General features: G+C 34.4%; 1 protein-coding gene across 1 annotated transcript in view; it reads left to right on the top strand.

Moving 5' to 3' along the window:
• Window positions 1-13,789: 13,789 nt before the first annotated feature.
• LOC124502031 (NKG2-F type II integral membrane protein-like) overlaps window positions 13,790-26,604 on the top strand; it is a 28,251-nt gene continuing 15,436 nt past the window's right edge. The window contains exons 1-4 of the mRNA XM_047066449.1: window positions 13,790-13,976; window positions 14,382-14,459; window positions 14,935-14,988; window positions 16,238-16,386. Of these exons, the coding sequence (XP_046922405.1) occupies window positions 13,790-13,976; window positions 14,382-14,459; window positions 14,935-14,988; window positions 16,238-16,386 (468 nt within the window). The remainder of the gene's footprint in view (window positions 13,977-14,381; window positions 14,460-14,934; window positions 14,989-16,237; window positions 16,387-26,604) is intronic.

Below are 26,604 nucleotides of genomic sequence, written 5' to 3'. Positions count from 1 at the left end.
CAGCATGCATTTTTGTTCCTCTTTTCATTCCCATATGCTATTTCTTGGAATTCACCAATATTATCCCACTTATCTATAGTGTGTTAACTCTTCTAAACTGTGTGAATATAACATTTTAAAATACATTCTACTGATGTGTCTTGGGAGTGAGGATGTGAGTCTTATGCCCACAAGAATACAAAGGTTTCCTGGGTCTAGTATTTTTATCATGGGATGTCTTTCGCTGGTCCTACCTTTCTCTGGTAGGATTAGTGATTTCCAAGGGCTAAGGGGAGGTAGGATAGGAAACAACTGTGTTGTACAGTGTTTCCTTCTGGGGTGATGAAATTTTCTAGAGTTGGATAGTGCTGATGTTTGCAAGCCGTGTGAATATATTAAAATTCATTGATTAATCACTTCAAATGGATGAATGTTATGCTGTGTAAATGAAACCTCAATAAAGCTGTTAAAAATAAACTCCTGAAATTGTGTTTGCATTTAATCTTTAATCTGTAAAGATTAGTCATTTTTACAATATTGCCTCTTCTGATTTGTATCGTGTTGGATCCTTCCATTAAATAGGTTTTCTTTAATTTCTTCCTATTATAGTTTGTATGTTTCTATACTGAAGTCTTACAGAAATATGAGTATTTCAGTTATGCTTTTGTAAATGGCATCCTTATTTTTAAATTTTTAGAAGCTTTTGCTATTGTAAATAGAAATACAATTGAAGTTTACATGTTGGTATTATATAGAATGACTTTGCTGATTTTATGTATTAATTCTACCATTTCAAATAAATGTTCTTCTGGATGTTTTATATACACAAGCTATTTCAGCTGTAAATAATCACAGTTTTATTTCTTCTTTCTAGGTGTAATTATGTATTTTTTTCTTGACTTATTTTCACAGGCTAGGGTTTTATTTCCAATGTTGAATAGAAGATACAGTAAATGTTCTATATGCAGCATTCCTTATGTTAGGGGTTAATATTTCAATATTTTATCTTCAAGTATGAGGTTTGTTTCAAGGTTTCTTTGTTTGTTTAAATCACACTTTTCTCATGTTAAAGCAATTCCATAATACTCCTTTTTTTCTAACAGATTTTATAATCAGTTACATTTATATTATTTTTCCATCATTTGGAATGATGTTTTCTCTGTATAGTACTTATAAAGTAATTAAATTATTCTTTAAAATATTAAAGTCATCTTACACTTCTGAAATAAAACCACAAGGATAATTCTGTATTGTTCTTTTTTAAAAAATCAGTGCATATTATACTAAACTAGTCACATTTACACAGAAATGTGCCATTTCCAGCTTCACAGAAAATTCTCTAACTATAGTTTACTTAAAATAGAAGTCAGTAACCAAAAATCTGAAGATCCTTATATAGTTTTAAATTTAGTAATATATTCCTAATTAACACGTCAGCCAAAGAAATGGATATTCACAATGAATATTCACTATTTTTATATGAAGTACAAGGAAAACATAACAGCAAAAATCTGTCTTGTGAGATATAATAGTGTATATAACAATTTTTTCTTCACCCATTCACAAAGAGATTAGACTGAGTTTTCATTGATAGCTATGTTTTGTTATAAAGGCTATATTGGGAAGCATATCTCTTTCCCTAGCGCCTGAAAGATTTTATATCCATATAGGTAAATCCTCAACTTTCTTTGTGCAAGAGTACTGCTATAATATATATACTACATATATTATTAAATATTATTATATATTATTATTCCACATATCATTCCATATATATTATCACATATATTACATATATATTATATTTATATTACATGTAAATTTATATTACATATATAATATGCATATGTATATTAGATATACATATTTATTACATATACATATGTATATGTATGTTATATATACATATGTATTTCAGATTACTATATATATTATTATATATATATTATTACATTTATTATTACATATATATTATCACATGCATATTACTACATGTTACATGTATTTATATTACATATAAATTTATATTACATATAAAATGTACATATGTACACTACATATACATATCTATATTATATATAAATATAATATACATGTAATATATATAAATATTTAATTGAAGTATAGTTGACATATATTAGTTTCAGGTGTTTGATATAGTGATTTGACAATTCTGTATATTACTCAATGCTCACGATGATAAGTGTAGTTACTCTCTGTCACCATACAAAGTTATTACAACATTATTGACTATATTCTCTATGCTGTACTTTTCATCCCTGTGACTTATTTATTTTGTAACTGGAATTTTTGTACCCCTTAATCTTCTTCACCTATTTTGTCCTATCCACCCCCACCAAGCAACCACCAGCTTGTTCTGTGCATTTCGGATTTCTTTTTGGTTGTACAACTGTTTTATTTTAGATTCCACATCTAAGTAAAATGTATGGTGTGTTTGTCTTACTCTGACGTATTTCACTCAGCATAATATCCTCTAGGTGTATTGATGTTGTTGTAAATGGCAAGATTATATAATATCTATATATATATTTATATATGTAAAGGTTATATATATATGTATGTAAAGGTTTTATATATATATATGTAAAGGATATATATATATGTAAAGATTATATATATATGTAAAGATTATATATATATGTAAAGATTATATATATGTAAAGATTATATATGTAAAGATTATATGTATATAATCTTTACATATATATAATACATATAGTATATTATATATAATAATATAATAATCTTTATATATATATAACATTTTCTTTATCTATTCATCTAATATAGACATCTAAGCTGCCTCTGTATTTAGGCTATTGTAAATGATGCCACAATAAACATACAGGTGCTTATATCTTTGGAATAAAGGTTTTCATTTTTTTTTGGATAAATAACCAGAAGTAGAATTTCTGGGTGTTACGGCATTTCTATCTTTAATTTTTTGAGGAACTGCATATTGTTTTCCATAGTGGCTGCAACAATATGATTATGTTATATTTTTAAGTGTCATTATTCACTACTAATGCCATCTGAGTTTACAGATTTTTTTTGTATGAAGGTTTATATAATGAATTCAGTTACTTTAATACATGTTTCAAATGAAAGAACAAGACAAAATCTCAGAAAAAGATCAAAATGAAATGGAGGTAAACAATCTACCTGATAAGAAGTTCAAAGTAATGGTGAAAGAGATGCTCACCAAGCTCTGGAGAAGAAAGGATGAGCACAGTCAAATTTCAAAAACAAATGGAACATATAAAAAAATCAATCAGAACTGAAGTGTATGATAACTAAAACTTAAAAATACACTAGAAGGAATCAACAGAAAATTAGGTGGTGTAGAAGAAGGGATCAGTGATCTGGAAGATGGGGTAGTGGAAATCATAGAAGCAGAAGAATTTTTAAAAATGAGAATAAGAAAATTCTGGACAACATCAAGTTTACTAATATTTGCATTGCAAGAATCCCAGAAGAAGAAAATAGAAAAAGCAAAAGCACTTACTTGAATAAATAATAGCAGAAAACTATACTGACTTGGGGAGGCAAACAGACATCTGGGTCTAAGAAGCACAGAAAACTCCAAACAAGATGAATGCAAAGTGGTCCACAACAAGACACATACTAACTAAAATGGCAAAAATTAAATACAGAGAATCTTAAAAGCTGAAAGAGAAAATTAACTAGTTATATACAGGAGAAGCCCCATAAAACTGTCAGCTGAATTTTCAGCAGAAACTTTATAGGTCAGAAAGAATTGGCATTGTATACTCAAAATGCTGAAAAGGAAAAGCCTAAACCAAGAATTCTCCACTGGCAAGATTATTCAGATTTGAGAAATAAAAGGTTTCACAGACCAACAAAAGTTAAAAGAGTTCATGACATCTAAACTGGACTTACAAGAATGTTAAAAAAACTTTTTAAGGAAAAAGAAAAAGTCATAAAAAGAAGTGTGAAAGTTATAAAAGAAGAAATCTCACTGGCAAAAACCAAGCATATATTAAAGGTCATGGATCAACCACTTATAAAGCTGATATGAAGATTAAAAGACCAAAGTGGAAATATCAACTAAACATAATTGGTTAAATGATACACAATGTAAAAAGAATTAATACATTGTGTCAAAAGCACAAAATGTGTTGGGGGAGGGTAGTAAAAATGTAATGCTTACAGAATGTGTTTGAACCTAAGCAACTATTAACTTAAAATAGACTGTTATGTACATGTGTTATATCTATGAACCTTACTGGAACCACAAACCGAAATCTTACTATAGTCACACACACAAAATACAGAAAGGAGTCAGAACATAACACTAAAGAAAGTCATCAAAACACAAGAGAATAAAGCAAAACACAACACACCCTCAAACCAAAAAATAAACAAGCAAACAAACAAACAAACAAACAAAAAACAGAAAAAAAGTACCAACCAGGAAACAATTAACAAAATGGCAGTAAGTTCTTACCTATCAATAATTACTTTAAATGTAAATGAACTAAATGCTTCAATCAAAAGACTGAATAGTGACTGACTGGATAAGAAACAAAACCCATCTATATGCCCTCTACAAGAAACTCATTTCAGACCTAAAGACACACACTGACTAACAGAGAAAAGATGGAAAAAAATATCCCATTTCACATGGAAATAAAAAGAAAGGTAGGGTAGCCGTACTTATATCAGACAAAATAGATTTTAAACAAAACTGTAACAAGAAAGGAAGAAGGGCATTACATAATGATAAAGGGAAAAATCCAACCGGAGGATAGAACAATTGTCAATATATATGCAGTCAACATAGGAGTACCTAAACAAATAAAGCAAATATTAAGAGACACAGGAGAGAAATTGACAGTAATGAAGTAATAGTAGGAGACTTTAACACCTCTCTTGAATCAGTAGGTAGACTATCAAAACAGAAAATCAATAAGGAAAGAGAGGCACATTAGACTAGATGAACTTAATACATATGTACAGAACATTACATCCCAAATCAGCAGAGTGCACATTCTTTCTAAGTGCACTTGGAACATTTTGCAGAATAGATTTCATGTCAGGTCACAGAACAAGTCTCATTAAATTAAAGAAGACTGAAATCATATCATGCATCTTTTCTGAGCATCAAGGTATGAATCGAGAAATCAATTACAAGAAAAAAATTTGCTAAAACTCAAACATGTGGAGGCTAAACAACATGTTACTAACCAAAAAATGGTTCGACGAAGAAATCAATGAGAAAATAAAAAATTCCTGGAGAAAAATGAAAATTAAATAATAATGTCTCAAAATCTCTGAGACACATCTAAATCAGTTTAAAGAGAAAAGTTAACAATGATACAGGCCTATCTCAATAAATAAGAAAAAATCTAAAATAAACAGTCTATCTTTATATCTAAGGGAATTAGAAAAAGATATCTATCTATTTATATATGTACATACACACATATCTATTAAACATACTAGAAGGAAATATATGAAAAAGTAATATATGAAGAAGATGAGAATGGAAATAATTGAAACATAGACTATAAACACCACAGAGATGATCAAGGAAACTAAGAGCTACTTCTTTGGAAAAATATGAAAATTGGAAAATCTTTAGCTAGAATCATCAAGAAAAAAAGAGTGAGGGCCCAAATAAATACATTCACAAAAATGAAAGGGATAAATTACAACAGACACCTGACAAATACAGAATATCATGAGAGACTTAGGGTGAACAATTATATGCCAACAAACTGGATAACCTAGAAGAAGAAGATAACTTTCCAGAAATATACAATCTTTCAGAACAGAATCAGGAAGAAAAATAAAATCTGAAAAACAATTAATAGTAAAGAAATTGAATTACTAATCAAACAACTCCCAACAAACACATATCCAGGACCAGATGGTTTCACAGGTGAATTCTACCAAACTTTTAACGAAGAATTAATACCTATTCTTCTCAAATTAGTTCTAAAATTGAAAACAAAGGAAAGCTTCCAAATTCCTTCTGTGTGGCCAACGTTTCCCTGATATCAAAACTAGATAAGGACACCAAATTCAAAAATATAATATGCTCATATTCCCAGTGAACATGCAAAAATCCTCACCAACATATTAGCAAACTGAATTAAACAACACATTAAAAGGATCACACACCATGATCAGGTGGGATTTATTACATGTATGCAAGGATGGTTCGATAACTGCAAATCAATCAACTTGATACATCACGTTAACTACATGAAAGATTAAAATCATATGATCATATGATTAAGATAAAGCACTTGACAAAATTCAACATCTGTTTATGATAAAAACTACAAAGAAAGTGTATAGAGAGGGAATGTACATCCACATAATAAAGGCCATATATTACAAGCCCACAACTAACATCATTCTCAACAGTGAAACGCCAGAAACTTTTGCTTTAAGACCAAGATAAAGACAAGATACCTATTCTTATCATTTTTTATTCAACACAGTACTATAGGTCCTAGCCACAATAATCTGAAAAAACAAAAAAAAATAAATAAAAGACATCCAAATTTATAAGGAAAAAGTAAAACTGTCACCATTTGCAGATGGCATGATACTGTAGATAGAAAAATCTAAAGACTCTACTAAATAACTATTAGAACTAATAAATGAAATCAGTTAAGTTGCAAGATACAAAATTTAAATGTAGAAATCTGTTGCATTTCTACACACTAATAACAAACTATCAAAAAGTGAAATTAAGAAAACAATGCCATTTGTAATTGCATCTACAAGAATAAAATACCTAGGAATAAATTTAAGTAAGCACAATAAAGTCTTATATCTGAAATAAGACATTGATAAAAGAAATTAGAAGATGACATAAATAAATGGGAAGATATACTGTATTTATGGCAGGATGAATTAATATTGTGACTATATCCATGCTCCCAAAACAACCTACAGATTCAATGCAATCTTTATCAAAATGCCAATAGAATTTTTCAAAGAACTAGAATAAATTATCCTAAAATTGTTTGGAACTACAAAAGACTCAATATCCAAAGCCATCTTTAGAAACAAGAACAAAACTGAAGATATTATTTTCTTACATTTCAAACTATACTAAAAAGCTATAGCAATCAAAATAATATGGTACTGGCACAACGATAGACTTATATAAATCAATGGAACACAATGGAAAGCCCAGAAAGAAACATGTACTTCTATGGTAAATTAATATGACAAAGGATGCAAAAATATACAACGGGTTAAAGACCATCTTCAATAAATGGTGTTGAAAAAATTGGACAACTACATGCGAACAAACAAACAAAAAGAATCTGGACAACTTTTTTACACTGTATATAAAAATAAACTCAAAGCTTAAAGACTTGAAGCCATAAAACACAAAAAAGGAAAACCCAGTAAATTCTTGGACATAGGTCTTAAACTATTTTTTGGATCTGTCTTCTCAGGCAAAGGCAACAAAAACAAAAATAAACAAGTGGGGATATATATATATATATATATATCAAATTAAAAATCTTTCACACAGCAAAGGAAATCATAAAAAAGCGCAACCTACTGGTGGCACTCTGATACTTGCAAATGATATATCCACAAGGGATTAATATTCAAAATACACAAAGATTTCTTACAACTCAAAACCCCCCCAAAACCCCCAAACAATTAAAGCAATGGGCAGAGGAACTGAATAAACATTCTTTCAAAGAAGATGTATAGTGGTCAACAGACACATCAAAAGATACTTCACATCTCTAATCATCAGGGAAATGCAATTCAGAACCATAATGGGATATCACCTCACACTTGTTAAAATAGATAGAATCAAAATGACAATAAATAACAAGTGCGGGTGAGGATGTAGACAAAGACCCCTCATGTGTTGCTAGTGGGAATGTAAATTACTGTAGCCAGAAGAGAAAAGAATATGGAGGTTACTCAAAAAATTAAAAGTAAAAACACTTTAAGATACAAAAATTCCACTTCCAGGTGTTTTTCTGAATAAAATGAAACCATTAATTGAGGAGTTGTAGGCACCCTATTTTTACTGTGGCATTATTTAAAATACCCAGGATATGTCAGACCGAGAAAGACAAACACTGTGTGATTTTACATATACATGGAATAGAAAAAGGAAAGCAAAGCAAAACAAAACAAAACAAAAACAGAAATGAGAAACCAACTCATACCTATAGAGACCAAAGTGCTAACTGCCACAGGGGAGGGGAGAAGAGTGACGGGTGATATAAGTGAAAGGAATTAAGTGGTACAAGCACTCAGTTAAAAATAAATAAGTCACAGGGGCGCCTGGGTGGCGCAGTCGGTTAAGCGTCCGACTTCAGCCAGGTCACGATCTCGCGGTCTGTGAGTTCGAGCCCTGCGTCGGGCTCTGGGCTGATGGCTCAGAGCCTGGAGCCTGTGTCCGATTCTGTGTCTCCCTCTCTCTCTGCCCCTCGCCCGTTCATGCTTTGTCTCTCTCTGTCCCAAAAATAAATAAACGTTGAAAAAAAAAATTTTTTTTAAATAAAAAAAAAATAAATAAGTCACAGGAGGATGGAGGAAGTTGGTGGCAGAATAAAAGGAACTTAGGCTTGTCTTGTTCCAAAAACACAACTAGATAACTATCAGATCATCCTAAATATCCCAGCAAGTGACCTAAAAACTGACAGAACAAACTCAACAACTAAAGGGACAGAAGAGGCCACATCAAAGAAAGAAGGAAGTGCAGAGATGTGGTTTAGGGAAGAAAGGGATCATGAGTGCTGTGGAGGGAAGGGAGCCATGGTCACGGATAAGGGTGAGAGAGAGGTGCACACAGGAACACAAAGAGAACCTTTCCCCGAAGCCATGGCTTGGAAAACAGGAGGCTGAATTTCATGAGTTTTTGCAACTATAGGGCTTAATGTCTGGAGTTTTAAGGGTCCGTGAGCTTGACTAGGATAGAGCCCTGAAGGCACCACCCTACTCCTGGAGAGAAGGCAAGCAAACAACATGGGGGCAGATGGCATGGAAATAGCAATCTGAAGAACACCCGGGGCACACGCGGGGGGTGATTATTCACTCTTATCGGAGCACACCCCTGAGAGGCAGTGTTGACTGAAATGCCTCTCCTGGCAAAAAGGAGGGGGCCTATGCCATTTCCCTCTCCTGTATCTAGCATAAACACCCACCCACCTGCAGGAAGCGTTGCAGTGAAACACTGGCTGCCTAACTTGTTTACACCAAGCCCATCATCCCTGCGTCCTGGCAGGACTGGCCTTTTCAGTCAAGTTTATGTCAGTCCCAGAGTGGTGGACCCCTCCCCTAAAGACCAGCACAAACCCCTGCCCACACCTCTGACCAGAGAGTTCTTCAGGGTCTCAATTCTGGTGGAGTTTGTGTTGAAAGAAAGAGAGAGAGAGAGACAGAGAGAGAGAGGAAGGAAGGAAGGAAGGAAGGAAGGAAGGAAGGAAGGAAGGAAAGGAAGGAAAGAAGGGAGGAGGGAGGGAGGGAGGAAGGAGGGAGGGAGGGAGGTAGGAGAGAGAGGGAGAGAGAAAGGAGGCAGGGAGGGAGGAAGGAGGGAAGAAATGTCTTATTCTTTGAGAATAATAGGTATTAACTCCTCTTTAAATATTTGATAGAGTTCACCTGTGAATCCATCTGGCCCTAGAATTTTGTTTGTTGGGAGTTTTTTGATTACTGATGATTTTTGTTGCTGGTTACCCATCTGTTCAAGTTTTCTATTTATTCCTGATTCAGTTCTAGGAGTTTATATGTTTCTAGGAATTTATCCATTTCTTCCAGGTTGTCCGATTTGTTGGTTCATAGTTTTTCATAATCTCTTATAATTGTATTTCTGTGCTGTCGGTTGTTATTTCTGCTTTCTCATTTGTGATTTTATTTATTTGAGTCCTTTATCTTTTCTTTATGATAAGTTCCTGGGTGGCTCAGACGGTTGAGTACACACACACACATACACATACACACACACATGTACGCACACACACGCACACACGATGGAATATCATTCAATCAAAAAGAATGAAATCTTGCCATTTGCAACAATGTTGATGGAGCTACAGTGTATTATGCTAAGCAAAATAAGTCATCCAGAGAAAGACAAATACCATATGATTTCACTCATAGGTGGAAATTAAATAAAACAAATAGTAAAGGGAAGAGGGTGGGGAGAGGGGCAAAGCAAGAAACAGCCTCTCGACTATGGAGAACAAACTGATGGTTGCCGGAGGGGAGACGTGTGGGAGGATGGGTTAAATAGATGATGGGGATTAAGGAGTGCACTTGTGATGAGCACCGGGTGTTGCACGGAAGTGTTGAATCCCTATATTGTACACCTAAAACTAATGTTACACTATTTGTTAACTAATTGGAATTTAAATAAACACTTAAAAAATAAGTAGGTCACCGGGGTATTAATTACAGTGTAGGGAATATAGTCAATAATATTTTTATAACTTAGTGTGCTGACAAATGGTCATAAGATTTATAAGGGTGAACATTTCATTCTGTGTAGAGTTTGACTCACTGTGTTATACACGGGAACTAATATAATATTGTATGTCAACTATGCATCATTAACAGATAAAATTATCCCCCACTGTTGCAAAGGAAAAACTACAGACCAGTAGAAACCTACATGTATGTAAAAATCCTTGAAATTGCATTTTACAAGTACTTTTTGGGGGCACCCGGGTGGCTCAGTTGGTTAAGCGGCCAACTCTTGATTTCAGCTCGGGTCATGATGTCACATTTTTTTTTTTTTAACATTTATTTATTGTTGAGAGACAGAGTGTGTGCAGGGAAGGGGAAGAGAGAGAGGAAGACACCGAATCTGAAGCAAGTTCCAGGCTCTGGGTTGTCAGCACAGAGCCCGATGTGGGGCTTGAAATCACGAACTGTGAGATCGTGACCTGAGCCGAAGTCGGACACTCAACCGACTGAGCCACCCAGGTGCCCCCATGATGTGACGTTTCATGAGTTCAAGCCCCGTGTCAGGCTTGGTGCAGACAGCACAGAGCCTGCTTGGTCTTCTCTCTCTACCTCTCTGTCTCTACCTGCTTGTGCTGTCTCTGTCGCTCTCTCAAAAATAAATAAATGAACATTTTTTAAAAAGTACTTTTTCTGCCCTCACTAAATTTTTAAAAATTACCTTCATTTTTCCCCTATGGACTTAGACTCAGGCTTTTGTCAATGAGAACAAATATACTGATTAAAATACAGACAACTAGTTATCATGAGAGGATGAATCAATGAATAATATGAAAAATTATTTAATGTTTCAATTTCTGCCATGGTGTTATTGTTCAATATTGTTTGATATTTTCTCCTTTCCAGAAATTTCTCGTTTTCCGCAGAAACCTAATAACTCATTTATGCATGACAAAATTGAATGAAGGTATTTTAAAACTTAGGGCAGAAAAATTGAGAAGAAAAGTTTGGAAATTAATGACTTTGTGACAGTGACAAGAAAGCCAAAAATATAGCAAGTCTTCAGAATTAGTGCCAAATAACATTAAATACTTGTTATGGGGATGATGGTTTTAGAATATTTTCAGTATAATAGAAATGACACAGCAAGGGCATAAGAGAAAGAAGTATGTAATACTTGGCAACTTTGTCTAAAACGTAAACATCTAAGGTATTTCTCACAAGGCCTAAGTGCTCAGTGTTTGTGATTCAGATGGAAGCAAGTGAACAGCCTGGGTGGTCAAGTTTCTGATCCCAATATCTTGAGGAACCTAAACATTTCTCAAGGGCATTTGCCAATGGACAAATTAAACGACACACTACAAGCTGCAAGTCTCTGCATTCTGGAGGCGTGTGATAATATAAATGGGCTTCAAAATAGCCCAAGGGTAAGAATTTCCTGTTCAAATTTGAAGTGACACATTGATGAGAAATCTACTCTTTCCATTATTGCCCCCTTCTGAGGTCACACAGGGCCAACAGGCTGTGAAAACCACAGATATCATCTGTTTACAAGAGTAACCTGGTTCCCTCTGGAAGATGCATGAGTGTCTGGGCCACAGAAGGCATGTGTCACTACTGTCCTGTCTCTTTACTCCGTCACCCCAGTGAGTGGGAGATTATAAATGCTGGTGGGATGCATCTGAGGCACAGCTAATATACAATGAAATCACAGAGAACATTGGCATCTGCATTCCAACAATTCAGGGTAACAAACAAGAATGACTATGAGATACATTGGAGAGTTTTTAAAAATATTTAATCTTGCCTGTGGAGAAGTAATCATATACACACACAGACGCATATAATTGGGTTTGTAAGTTAATATAATGTCGAGTGAAATCCCATAAGCATCATGGCAAGAAACACTTAATTTTGAATTTGTCATCAGTATAGATATAATTACAGGTATGATTTGATATTTAGCCCAGCCTTTAAAAATAGATTCTTAAAGTGAATTCATCGCATCGTGAGAGTCAAACATTACACACTTACTTAGGTAAATGAAAGCAGTTTGGTTTTCATAAAAAGCAGGATGAGCTACCTTCCGTAAAATGCTAATTTAAACTTAACTGTAAACAATCAAAAGACCTTTTAAAAATTAACCAAAACTCAAAAAAAAAAAAAGAATCCATACTGAGAGGCACTACTGTGTAATGAATAATGTTTTATGCTCTAACAAATCAGTAGTTATAATGTGACTATGGTGTTAAAAATACTTAAAATAATTAATATTGAGAGTTTATAAAAGCCAGATTGAATAGTGAATGCTTTATATGTGTTGTATTTTTACATATTTTGCTCCAAGTTTACATTAGTAAACTAGGTAGTTAGACACAAAGTAACTTTTTAAAGGTCATACTTTGTAAATTTGAGAGACAGAAGTAGGTCCAGATCTCACTGACTACAGAGCTCATTGGCTGAACTATTAATTTACATTTAATTTCTGTTTATTACACTTGCTTACACAACTAAGACTACCCTCACAGCTTTTAACATCCACAAATCTTTCTGGAAGTTTGTACCAAAACAGTTCTTACACAAATGATCTATACTTTTGTAATTTTATCATTTTATGGTTACACATATTACAATTAATGGCAGTTTCTGGTGTTAAAAAAGTTCTTTAAGAAAGTCATTTTTTTAAATTTTGTTTTCAGTGTTCAAGTTTTGGATAAGTTTAGTGTGTCACATTAACAGTTTTGAACATATACGTTTTTTCTTTTAAAATTTAATAATTTCTCAGAACTCCACAATAACCCAAAAGATCATTTGATAATAACACATCACCTTTTAATAAATAAGTATGTCACCAAATAAAAGTAATTTATTACAGGATAGTTCTATATGTGTTAAAACACAATTCCCCAATCAGAATACTCAACTTTTAACCAATAATGGATTTAAAACTTGTCAAAAACATTGGTGCAACATTTTCTTTCTAACGCAGCATTTTAGTTTTAACCCAGTTATTCTAATAGTGTTGAAATGTTTCTGTGGAATCTGGCCTTATATTAATGAGGACAGTGTTATTCATGAATTCCTTTCTTCTTCACTAATCTATTGCTTTACGTTTTTCCAACCAATACTACTGTGTCAAACATAGAATATCAGAGTAAAACCCATTTATTCTATCATGACACACTCCTTTAAAGCTCTTAGGAAATTAGTACCAGATTTCACATTGTTCAACTGCAAAAGAGTAGTATCACTTACCCCGCACTCCACCCCGTGTGAGCAATCTTGTCCTTACATTACATACACTATTTATCAAGACCTTCAGTACAGTTTCATACAGCACTGTGCCTGTCACGACTCAGCTGCAGACATGAATAGCCAAGAAGTTACTTATGCAGAACTTAATCTGATGAAAGACTCAAAGAGACAGCAAATGAAACCCAAGGGCACTAATATTTCCATTTCAGTAACTGAGCAGGAACTGCTCTATGCAGAATTAAATCTTCAAAATGCTTCTCAGGATCTTCAAGGGAATGACAAGAACTATCACTGCAAAGGTAAAACATTTAATATGCACACAGTATAACTGTTCTAGGATGTGCAGTTAAGGTGCAGGGGTGTAGAGAATGAGCCGGGAATGATCTCATAGTTTTCATTTGTGAATATCAGAGCTTGGAGTTGGATAATGGTATTCTAATTGAAATCTAAAGACTAACTTTACTCAGCTATTGTAATTTGTAGTCTTTGACCAAAAGCTCATGGAGTATTACCTTTACTTAAAATGCAATCTTATATTCTGGGAAAAGATTACGATGGTAGATATGGGCTTGGGGTCCAAGTGTTTATTTGTGACTCCCTGTGCATCTGTAGTTCTCTTATATGTAACTTTCCTAAATAATTATTTCCTCCCCTCCTTTCTCAGTGTTTTCATTTCTCTTCTAAATATTTACTATTATTTCCAGGGAAGCTCATTGCTAGGATCCTGGGAATCATCTGCCTTGTCTTGATGTCCACTGTGGTAACAATAGTAGTTGTTACCCGTAAGTGTTTGAATGACTATTTGGGAACTTTTCATTTTAATGACTGTCAGTGCCTCAAAATGTCTCCTACTATTATGGAATAGAATTTTCATTTTAATGCATATGTGCTCTAAATGTGCAATGGTTATTCTGAATTTGCCAAAAATATAAAAGAATAATTGCAGACAGCATTACACATGTGTTCAGATGTCATTACTCAAAGAGATGATCTAGGAGAAATGTTGTTGAGAAATACAAATTAATTCTTGAGGTTGATTATGCCAAATACTGTAAGAGATGGTGAGGTTTGGTTTTGTAGGCTTTCGAAATATTTTCTCCCTAATCATTACTTTATTAATATTGCTTAGTAATATAAATTTTATTACAGTTTTCTAATTCTAAACAATACAGAAAGTTTTAAATTGAGAAACTCAAATCATTACGATGTATTTGGTTTAATATTAAATTTTTATGAGGCTTCATTTAATTTTTTCAGCTACTGAAATACCAGAGCAGAAAAATTTGTCCCTGACAACAAAGATCCAGAAAGGTACAAAGTGATTTTCAAAATTCTAATATTAACATAGTTTCTCTTTTATCTCTACCTTTGGCTGGGCAACAATGGTACTGGAGTTTTGGAGGAAAATTAATGACAAAACTGGTAATAATCATTCAGAAATGATGATTATACGAGAGTATTACTTCTTAGGCAACAATATGAAGAGATACCCATTTAAAATTGCCATACCCATTGTTACCAATTTCCTCAATTTTCTTCTGGTATAACATGATGAGACATAAATCATTTTACTATTCTAAAAAAGTGGCTTAGTTCAGTGATCTCAGGACATGCTTAGATGGATATTTTTGTGTGTTTGCTTTATATGGACACATAAGTTAGGGAATGAGAAGCTGACCATTCTCTCTGTGTGTACGTGAGCATATTTTCTTTTATTTGTATGGGTCTGTGAGGGTGCACAAATATGTACGCATGTATATCCATATACAAGTATGTAAATTTACTACAATTTGTTAGTGTTCAAAATGCTTTTGGGTAATGAACAAATCAGGAGACTCTAGATGCTGGAGAGGATGTGGAGAAACGGGAACCCTCTTGCACTGTTGGTGGGAATGCAAATTGGTGCAGCCGCTCTGGAAAGCAGTGTGGAGGTTCCTCAGAAAATTAAAAATAGACCTACCCTATGACCCAGCAATAGCACTGCTAGGAATTTACCCAAGGGATACAGGAGTGCTGATGCATAGGGGCACTTGTACCCCAATGTTTATAGCAGCACTCTCAACAATAGCCAAATTATGGAAAGAGCCTAAATGTCCATCAACTGATGAATGGATAAAGAAGTTGTGGTTTATATATACAATGGAATACTACTTGGCAATGAGAAAGAATGAAATATGGCCTTTGTAGCAACGTGGATGGAACTGGAGAGTGTTATGCTAAGTGAAATAAGCCATACAGAGAAAGACAGATACCATATGGTTTCACTCTTATGTGGATCCTGAGAAACTTAACAGAAACCCATGGGGGAGGGGAAGGAAAAAAAAAAAAAGAGGTTAGAGTGGGAGAGAGCCAAAGCATAAGAGACTGTTAAAAACTGAGAACAAACTGAGGGTTGATGGGGGGTGGGAGAGTGGGGAGGGTGGGTGATGGGTATTAAGGAGGGCACCTTTTGGGATGAGCACTGGGTGTTGTATGGAAACCAATTTGACAATAAATTTCATATATTGAAAAAAAAACTTAAAAAAATGCTTTTGGGTAATATCTCATAATCTTTCTCCAGCACATCACTGTGGTTGTCCAAAAGAGTGGTTTGTGTATTCCAACAATTGCTATTACATTAGCACTGAGAGAAAATCATGGAATGAGAGTTTTATGTCCTGTGCTTCTAAGAACTCTAACCTGCTGTACATAGATGATGAAGAAGAAGTGGTAAGATTTCAAATATTTTCCAGATTTTATTAATAGCTTGTCAGTTAATAGAATATTTGTAGAGTTCATTCATAGGTTTGTCATATTTATAGTTTATTTCAAAGTCTGTTAATATTACCTAGTTTGACCCTATGATATTTTATTTATATTTTTATATTTTAAGGTACACTTGATAATTTCCACTTCTTGCTTTTCATAGAAAATTGTGCTTCTATAAATGCTCTTTTGCCAGAAATAAAGTTTGCTATTTAATTTTACCACACATCAGGCCTTTGTCAGCCCTGCCAATTTCAATATTATGAAATATCTTCGCTTATTTTTGGACTTTATGTCAATGGAATCATGCGGTATGAATTTTTGTATGTTTCCCTTCGCCCTCATCTATGCTATCGCATTTGTCTATAGTTTGTGAATTTTCACTGCTGTCTTATATGAATATTGTGGGGGGCCGGGCCCCGGTGCCAGGCTGAGACCGGGTCGAGCAATGTTCCCTGTTGACTCAGCCAACCCGGCGGTTCCCCCTCCCATTCATGTGGGAGGCCGGCCTGGCGCCAGGCTGAGAACGTTCCCTGTTGACTTAGCCAACCCGGTGGTTCCCCCTCCCATTCCCCCACTTTCAAGGGCATACGAAAGCCTTGTCAAGGCTGAGAAAGTTAATTCCTGAAGCCTGTGGTCTGCAGGTGTTGGCAGTAATGCTACCTCCTTTCTTCTACCCCGAGTCAGATAGAAACAAACATGGGAACTGTGTTTTGCTAGCAATCTTATCAACAAGGTCTTGTGACCCGTCTAGAAAATGCACAAGAAACACAGAACTAAATGTTTTGGTTGGCAGCGATTATGTGAAACCTGATTATTCTTAGAATGACCTGATCCATAAGAGTCTTATATTATAAAAGATTGTGTACAGCAACAATAAAGCCGTCACTTGGGCCATCAGCCCAGGGGACCCTCCTGTTCCCAAACTTTCTCTTCTCTCTTTTTTTCTTGCATTCCCCTACCCTCAGGACCCTGACCTCAGTGTCGCACCGGTCGCGACAGAATATGATATTTTAAAATCTATTCTCAGATACAACTTTAGTTTACTTTTAATATGTGGTGAGGGCACTATGAAGAATTATTTTATGGAAAGCCTTTTTGGGGCACCTAGTTGACTCAGTGCAGCATGCGACTCTTGATTTTGGGGTTCCAAGTCCAAGACCTACACTGTGTATAGGGATTACATAAAAATAAAACCTTAAAAAAAGAAAAGCCTTTACTGTATCTTTTTTACATATTACTCTGTAATTATAATAATATATATGAGGCATAACTATATAGTATATAATATGTTTAGGCATGTCAATATTATACTTATCACAATAAAATAATAATGTAGAAATATAACACTATCATGGTATTTATGAGTAATCATAACACATTTTCCTCTACGCATTAGAATGAAATTTCACCTTCACAGGTATGTGTGTATTTCAATTTATTAGATTATTCCAACATTTTTCTAGCTTATTGCGTGAATACATGTTGTACCAAATGGGTTCTTGATCCAAAACGCAGTAGTCTGACAAAATTAATATAATAAGCTCTGAATGTTTCATAACAGTACCATTTTTTGGGCTGTAACTCATTAAGATCGTTTCTTTTGTGTTAGTGAGAAGTGCTCAAGTGTGACTCTTGTCCATTTCTCCTAGACGGTGTCTTCTTTTCCCTTTTTAGAAGTCCTTGTCATATTTTAGATAAGAGCTCTTTTTTGAGTTTTAAGATGCAAATGGATCTTTGACTCTTGTGACTTGCATGTTTACTCTTTTAATGACCAAAATTTATTAATGTTACTATAATTCAATTTATCATTTTGGGCATTGGTGCTTGTTTGGGACCCATTTCAGAAATTAGTTAGAGTTCATGAATATAATTTCCTATATGACTTTCTAGGATTTGTTGATTTATTTATTAACTTTTAACTAAGGTTTATGATCCATTTGCGATGCTGTATTTGTGATGCTGTGAGATAAAAGTCAAAGTTATACTTTTCTACATCACTACATAATTGATGGAACAAAATTTATAGCAAAGTAGATTCTTTTCTTTACATTTAATTTTATATAGAGAGTTATATATGTAAGTATATAAGCTCTAATATGCTTTATAAGATAGTAATCTATTATATATCTTTATAAAATTATATATACATATATCACAACTACACAGTCTATCACAACCCACAGCAGCTTAAGTAAAATGTAGAGCCTTACTTTTCTTTATGTCCTTCTGCTGTGTCCCATTTACAATAGAATTGTCTTAAATATTTCTCTATTTATGTTGAGAATCACATGGATTTTACAATTTTGCTTCAACTGATAAGTTTGCTTCAAATATCAAACAATTTAGAAAATACAAGAGATGAAGGAAAGTCCATCCATTAAGCCTAATGGTAGTTTTATTCTTTCTTTTGTTCCCTCTTTCTTCCTGATGATCCAGGACTCCTTTTATCATTTAACTTCTGTTAAGATAATTCCCTTTAGCAGTTCTTTCAGAGCGGATCTGGTGGTGGTACATTTTCTTAGTTTTCCTTTATTGGAGAATCTCTTGATTTCCCCTGCAAGCCTGAGTTATATTTTTATTGGATAGTCAATGGTTTTGGATTGGAATAATGCAGTTAGTATCAAAAACTTTTCTGTCTTTCCAGCATGCCTTTTCCCCGTTATTTTGACTGGAGAGAAAAAATATTGGGGGGATTTTTGTGTGTACCTGTTGTGTCTGTGGTTTGCTGGCCTCTCAGGCACCAGTCTGGGATATGTGAGGTGAAGAGAAATTCCAGGGAGCTGACCTCCCTGTCATTCCTGGGTTTTCTAGGGCTGGGATCTGCCAGCTTTCTCATTACCTTTCTAAATCTTCTTATGTTGTCTTATTATGTATAATGTCCAGGGGTTCTAGCTATATTTAGTGGGATGAATAAGGAAAAGTCTATCCTCTATATTTTTCCAAAACAGGAAGTCTGGTCTGTGGTGGTTTTAATTTGAATGTTCCTAAGACAAACAGTTTTGAGCATCTTTTCCTGTACTCATTTGCCAATCTTCTATGTTTCTTGGTGATGTAGTTCATGAAATATTTGATTATATTTAATTTTTGTTATTTGCATTTTGAGAATTCTTTATGTAACCTGGCGGCAAGTCTTTTATTAGATGTATGATTTGCAGTTATGTCCTTCAAGTCTGTGATTTTTCTTTGTCTTCAAAAAGCAGAAGTCATTTATTTTGATGAAGTATACTTCACCAATTTGTTCTTCTTTGGATCATGTTTCTGGAGTTCTCTCTAAAAAGTCTATCTAAAAACTAAAAGAAGTGTATAGTTTACACTTAGGTTTACAATCAGTTTGGAGCATTTTTGTATGGAGTTTAGGGCATGTAATTATTAATATTATTTGATAGTCAGTTATTTCCACAGCGTTTGTTGACAAGATTATACTTTCTCCAGTGAATGACTATACATCTTTGTTGAAATCTGCATTCCCTATATGTGTGGGTATAAATTTTCACCTTCTAATCTGTTTCATTAATCTAGTTATGTATTATTTTTAATTTTTTTAACATTTATTTATTATTGAGAGACAGAGAGAGGCAGAGCATGAGCATAGGTGGTTGGGGGGGGCGGGCCAAGAGAGGAGGAGACACAGAATCTGAAACAGGATCCAGGCTCTGAGCTGTTAGCACAGAGCCTGATGCGGGGCTCGAACCCACAAACTGAGATCATGACCCCAGCCGAAGTCAGACGCTTAACCGACTGAGCCACCCAGGCACCCCTTTTATTTCAATTTCCTGTTTAAAAAGATATTTTTTAAAAAATACATATATATTAATTTTGCTTTGTTGTCTTGACTATTCTAGATATTTGAGTGGTATTTTCTCTTATTTTTATGTTTTTAAAAGTTTTTTTCAAATAAGAATATTAGTTTTATCAAATACCTTCTGCAACAGAGAAGTCATATTTTTTTGCAATTTATTAAATTTCAGTTAGTTAACATACAGTGTAATATTAGATTCAGATGTAGAATTTAGTGATTCATCACTTACAATATGCAGTGCTTATCACAAGTACCCTCCTTAATACCCATCACCCATTTAACCTATCTCCTCCCCCATGCCCCTCCAGTAATCATCACTCTGTTCTATTTAAGAGTCTGTTTTCTAGTTTGTCTTTCCTCTTTCTCCCCTAAATTCATCTGTTTTGTTTCTTAAATTCCACATGAGTAAAAGCATACAGTATATGGTAAGTGTCTTTCTCTGTATGACTTATCTTAGCATAATACTCTCTAGCTCCATCCACATCATTACAAACGGCAAAATTTCATTCATTTTTTATGTCTTGGCTGAGTAGTATTCCATTATATATATATATATATATATAACACCTCTTCTTTATCCATTCATCAGTCGATAGACATTTGGGCACTTTCCATAATTTGGCTATTGTTGATAATGCTGATATAAACATTGGGTTGCATGTATTCCTTCATATCTGTATTTTTTAACCTTTGGGTAAATACTTAGAGATGCAATTGCTGGATCGTAGGGTAGTTCTCTTTTTAACTTTTTCAGGAACCTCCATATTGTTTTCCAGAGTGTCTGCACCAGTTTGCATTCCCACCAACAGTGCTAGAGCGTTCCCCTTTCTATGCATCCACACTAACATTTGTTGTTTCCTGTGTGGTTCATTTTAGCTGTTCTACCTGGTGTGAGGTGATATCTCATTGTAATATTCCCCGATGGTGAGTGATGTTGAGCATTTTTTCATGTGTCTATTAGCTAGCCATCTGTATGTCTTCTGTGAAAAAACGTCTATTCATGTTTTCTGCCCATTTTTTCACTTGATTATTTGTTTTTTGGGTGTTCAGTTTTATAAGTTCTCTATAGATTTTGGATACTCAGGCTTTATCAGATGTAATTTGCAAATATCTTCTCTTATTCCAAAGATTGACTTTTAGTTTGGTTGATTGCTTCCTTCTCTATGCAGAAGCTTTTTTTATCTTGATGAAGTCCCAATAGTTCATTTTTTATTTTGTTTCCTATGCCTCAGGAGATATATCTAATAAGAAGTTGCTATGGCCGATGTGAAAGAGGTTATTGACTGTGTTCTCCTCTAGGATTTTGATAGTTTCCTGTCTCACATTTAGACCTTCTATCCATTTTGAATTTATTTTTTTTGTATGGTGTAAGAAACTCATCCTGGTTTTTTTTTTTTTTTGCATGTTTCTGTCCAGTTTTCTCAACACCATTTGTTGAAGAGACCATCCTCTTTCCATTGGATATTTTTTCCTGCTTTATCAAAGATTAGTTGACCGTATAGCTGTGGGTCATTTCTGAGTTTTCTGTTCTGTTCTATTGATCTGTCTATTTTTGTGTCAATGCCATACTTTCTTCATCGCTATGGCTTTGTAATACATCTTAAAGACCAAAATTGTGATGCCTCCAGCTTTGCCTTTCTTTTTCAAGATTGATTTGGCTATTAGGGGTCTTTTGTGGTTCCATACAAATTTTAAGATTGGTCTACCTCTTTGAAAACTGCTATTGGTATTTTGATAAAGATTGTATTAAATGTGTATATTGCTTTGGACAGTATAGACATTTTAACAATATTTTTTTCCCAATCCATGATCATGGAATGTTTTTTTCATTTATTTGTGTCACCTTCTAATTTCTTTCATTACTGTTTCAGAATTTTTAAGTACAGAGCTTTCACCTGGTTGGTTACGTTTATTCCTAAGTATCTTATGGTTTGGGGTGCAATATTATATGGGATTGATTCTTTAATTTCTCTTTCTGATGCTTTAGTTGTGGTGTATAGAAATGCAACAGAATTCTGTACATTGATTTTGTATCCTGCAACTTACTGAATTCATGTGTTAGTCCCAGCAACTTTTTGGTGGGGTCTTTTGGGTTTTCTGTATAGGGTATCATGTCATCTAGAAGTAGTGAAAATTTGACTTCTCTCTTGCTGATTTGGATCCTTCTTATTTCTTTTTGTTGTCTGATTGCTGAGGCTAGGACTTCCAGTACTATGTTAAATAACAATGGTGAGAGTGGACATCCCTGTCTTATTCCTGACAGTAGAGGAAGAGCTCCCAGTTTTTCCCCACTGACGATAATATCAGCTGTGGGTTTTTTGTATATGGCCTTTATTATGTTGAGGCATATTCCCTCTATCCCTGCTTTGTTGATGGTTATTATGTTGAGTCATCATGGCTGGATGTTGTATTTTGTCAAATGCTTTTTCTGCATCTATTGGAAGGATCATAAGGTTCTTAGCCTTTCTTTTATTAATGTGCTGTATCACATTGATTGATTTACAAATAATGTACCACTATTGTAGTCCAGGAATATATCTTACCTGATCATAGTAAATGATTATTCTAATGTACTATTGGATTCAACAGGCTAATAGTTTGTTGAGAATTTTTGCATTCATGTTCATCTAGGATATCGGTCCATAGTTCTCTTTATTGGTGGGGTGTTTGTCTGGTTTTAGAATCAAGGTAATGCTGGCCTCATAGAATGAGTTTGGAAGTGTTCCTTCCATTTCAATTTTTGGAATAATTTGAGAAAAATAAGCATCAACTCTTCTTTAAATGTTTGATAGAATTTTTAAACATATTTGCATATTTTCATAATATTCTCATATAATTTTACTGAAGTATTATATACATACAGATGAAAACACATGTCATTCATGCCAACAGATGGCAGAATTTTCAAGTGTCACTGTCACATGGAATGAGGAAATGAATTTTCCAGCACTGCAAAATACCCCTTTCATGTCCTTTTCTTCATTAAAGAGCACATTATATAAATGAAATCATACTATGTGTATACTTTATATTTGGCTTTTTTAGGTAAAGCTAAACTCGTGAGACCCATCCCTATAATTGCATGAATTCATAATTTCTCGACACTTCCTTGCTGTTCTATTGTCTGATTCTGCTACAACGTATTTATCCATTCTATTGATGATGCCCTTGGAATTTGGGGTATTGTTCCATTTGAGGCTACCACGAGTTCTTCTACTATTCATATTTTAGCATCAACTTTCAAGTAAATATATGTTTATCATTTCTTCCTTCCTTCTATGACTTTAATTAACTTCCATATCCATCTATATCTATATCTAATCTATATCTATATCATGTCATTATACATATCATATCTTCATAACGATGTATCTGTTGGAAGACACTTCGTTTGTTTTCATATTTTGGCTACTGTAAGTAATGTTGTATTGAGCATGGCTGTGCAGAGATCCCTTTGAGATACTGATTTCAGTTCCTTTGAATATATACCAAGAGTGAGATTACTGGATCATTTGATAGTTCTATTTTTAATTTTTTGAAAAACCACTATACTATTTTCCATTGTGGCTGCACCAATTTTACACTCCCACCTGAATTTTTCCCATTCTTCACATTCTACCAATATCTTTTCTCTTTGTGATAAAAGTCATCTGAACAGATGTGAGGTGATTATCTCATTACTTTATGCTCACTGATTTGTATTTCCCCGATGAGTCATTAGTTGGGCACCTTTTCATGTACCTACTGGCCATTTATATGTCTATGGAAAAATGTCTACTCAGATCCATTCCCCATTTTAAAAATTGGATTAGTTTCTTTTTTGTTATATTGTTGGAAATGTTCTTTTTATATGTTGGAAATTAGCCCCTTGTCAGATGTATGGTTTGCAATTACATTCTCTCATTCAATACATTGTATTTTCAGCTTATTGATTGTTCCCTTTGCCGTGCAAAAGCTCTTTATTTCAATGTAGCCTCACTTTTTATTTTATTTTTTGGTGCTTGTGCTTGTGGTGACATATTCTAGACATTATTGCCTGGACCACTGTCAAGGATCATTTTCCTTTTGTCTGTACCAGTGATTGCATACTTTCATACATTTTTATGTTATGATTTTTTTGGTTGCTGTTTCAGTTTGAAGAATTCCCTTTAGCATTTCTATAGGATAGAGGTCTAGTACTTATGACGCATAGCTTTAACAGGTCACCAGGGGAGTCATGTTGCTGTAATCCTGTGACTGCCACCTACGGCCAGAGTAGAAACTGATCCAATCCACCATCCCCTGGGATGGTGGGAAGTTCTTTATCTCTCCTGTATTTTGGAATGATAGCTTTGCTGAGTAAGGTATTCTTGGTTGACAGTTACTTTTTGCCTTTGATCACTTTGAAAATAGTATCCCAAATTCTGGGGAAGAGGCAGAGTAAGAAGGTCCTAAACTCACCTCATCTCATGGACAAAACTAGATAACACCCACATAACTGTGAATAACCTAGAAAATGACCCAAAGACTTACAGAACAGACTCTGCACAGCTGAATGTAGAAAAGAGGACACATCCAAGAGCGTAGAAAGTCCAAAGATCCAGTCACAAGCTAGGCAGACCCTCAGGACTGTGCATGAGAAGAAGGGATGCCATGGGTGTGAAGAGAGGAGAAGAAAAGGCCCTCACACAAAGCACCCCAGACATGGGGAACACACTCAGAGAAGATGAATTTCCATTACATTTGGCTTCAAAAACCAGAGGGGTCTTATTTTGTGAGTTCTTATAATCAACCTGGCTTAACACTTGGAAATTTATTTATTTTTTTAAGACTTTATTTAAATCCAAGTTAGTTAACTTTTAGTGAAATATATATATATATATATATATAATCAGCATTTTTGTATCCTTTGAATAGATACCTACTAGTGTAATTGCAGGGTCGTAGGGTAGCTCTATTTTTTGTTTTTGTTTTTGTTTTTGTTTTTTGAGGAAACTCCATACTGTTTTCCAGACTGCCTGCCACCAGCAGTGCTGAAGGGGTCCCCTTTCTTTGCATACTCACCAACAGCTGTTGTTTCCTGAGTTGTTAATTCTAGCCATTCTGGCAAGCATGAGGTGGTATCTCATTGTGGTTTCGATTTGTATTTCCCTGATGATGAGTGATGTTGAGTATCTTTTCATATGTCTATTTGCCATATGGATGTCTTCTTTGGAAAAGTGTCTGTTCATGTCTTTTGCCCATTTCTTCACTGGGTTACTTGTTTTGGGGAGGTGTTGAATTTGGTAAGTTCTTTATAAATTTTGGATACTAGCCCTTTATCTGATATGTCATTTGCAAATATTTTCTCCCATTCTACCAGTTTCCTTTTAGTTTTTTGATGGTTTCCTTTGCTGTGCAGAAGTATTTTTATTTTTATTTTTATTTTTTTTAAATTTTTTTTTCAACGTTTATTTATTTTTGGGACAGAGAGAGACAGAGCATGAACGGGGGAGGGGCAGAGAGAGAGGGAGACACAGAATCGGAAACAGGCTCCAGGCTCTGAGCCATCAGCCCAGAGCCTGACGCGGGGCTCGAACTCACGGACCGCGAGATCGTGACCTGGCTGAAGTCGGACGCTCAACCGACTGCGCCACCCAGGCGCCCCGCAGAAGTATTTATTTTGATGAGGTCCCAATAGTTCATTTTTGCTCTTGGTTCCCTTGCCTCTGGGGACATGTATAGTAGAAATTGCTGTGGGTGAGGTCAAAGAGGTTGCAGTCTGTTTTCTCCTCTAGGGTTTTGGTGGTTTCTTGTCTTACATTTAGTTCTTTCATTTATTTTGTGTTTATTTTTATGTGTGGTGTAAGAAAGTGGTCCAGATTCATTCTTCTACATGTCACTATCCAGTTTTCCCAATACCATTTGCTGAAGAGACTTTTTTCCATTGGATATTCTTTCCTTCTTTGTCAAAGATTAGTCGGCCATACATTTGTGGGTCCATTTCTGGGTTCTCTATTCTGTTCCATTGATATCAGTGTCTGTTTTTGTGCCGGTACCATACTATCTTGATAATTACAGCTTTGTAATTCAGCTTGAAGTGTGGAATTGTGGTGCCTCCAGCTTTGGTTTTCTTTTTCAGTATTACTTTGGCTACTTGGGGTCTTTTGTGGTTCCATACAAATTTTAGAACTGTTTGTTCTAGCTCTGTGAAGAATGCTGGTGTTATTTTGATAGGGATTGCATTGAATGTGCAGATTGCTTTGGGTATTATCGACATTTTAACAATATTTGTTTTCCTAATCCATTTGCATGGAATATTTTTCCATTTCTTTGTGTCTTCCTCAATTTCTTTCATAAACTTTCTATAGTTTTCAGCCTACAGATCTTTTACCTCTTTCATTGGGTTTATTCCTAGATAT

This window comes from Lynx rufus, unplaced genomic scaffold, assembly GCF_022079265.1.
Source record: "Lynx rufus isolate CCGP_SWC_20201006 ecotype Redwood Valley unplaced genomic scaffold, mLynRuf1.p SCAF_7, whole genome shotgun sequence".
In the NCBI taxonomy this organism is placed as follows: Eukaryota; Metazoa; Chordata; class Mammalia; order Carnivora; family Felidae; genus Lynx; species Lynx rufus.
This window is presented reverse-complemented; position numbering and strand designations above follow the sequence as displayed.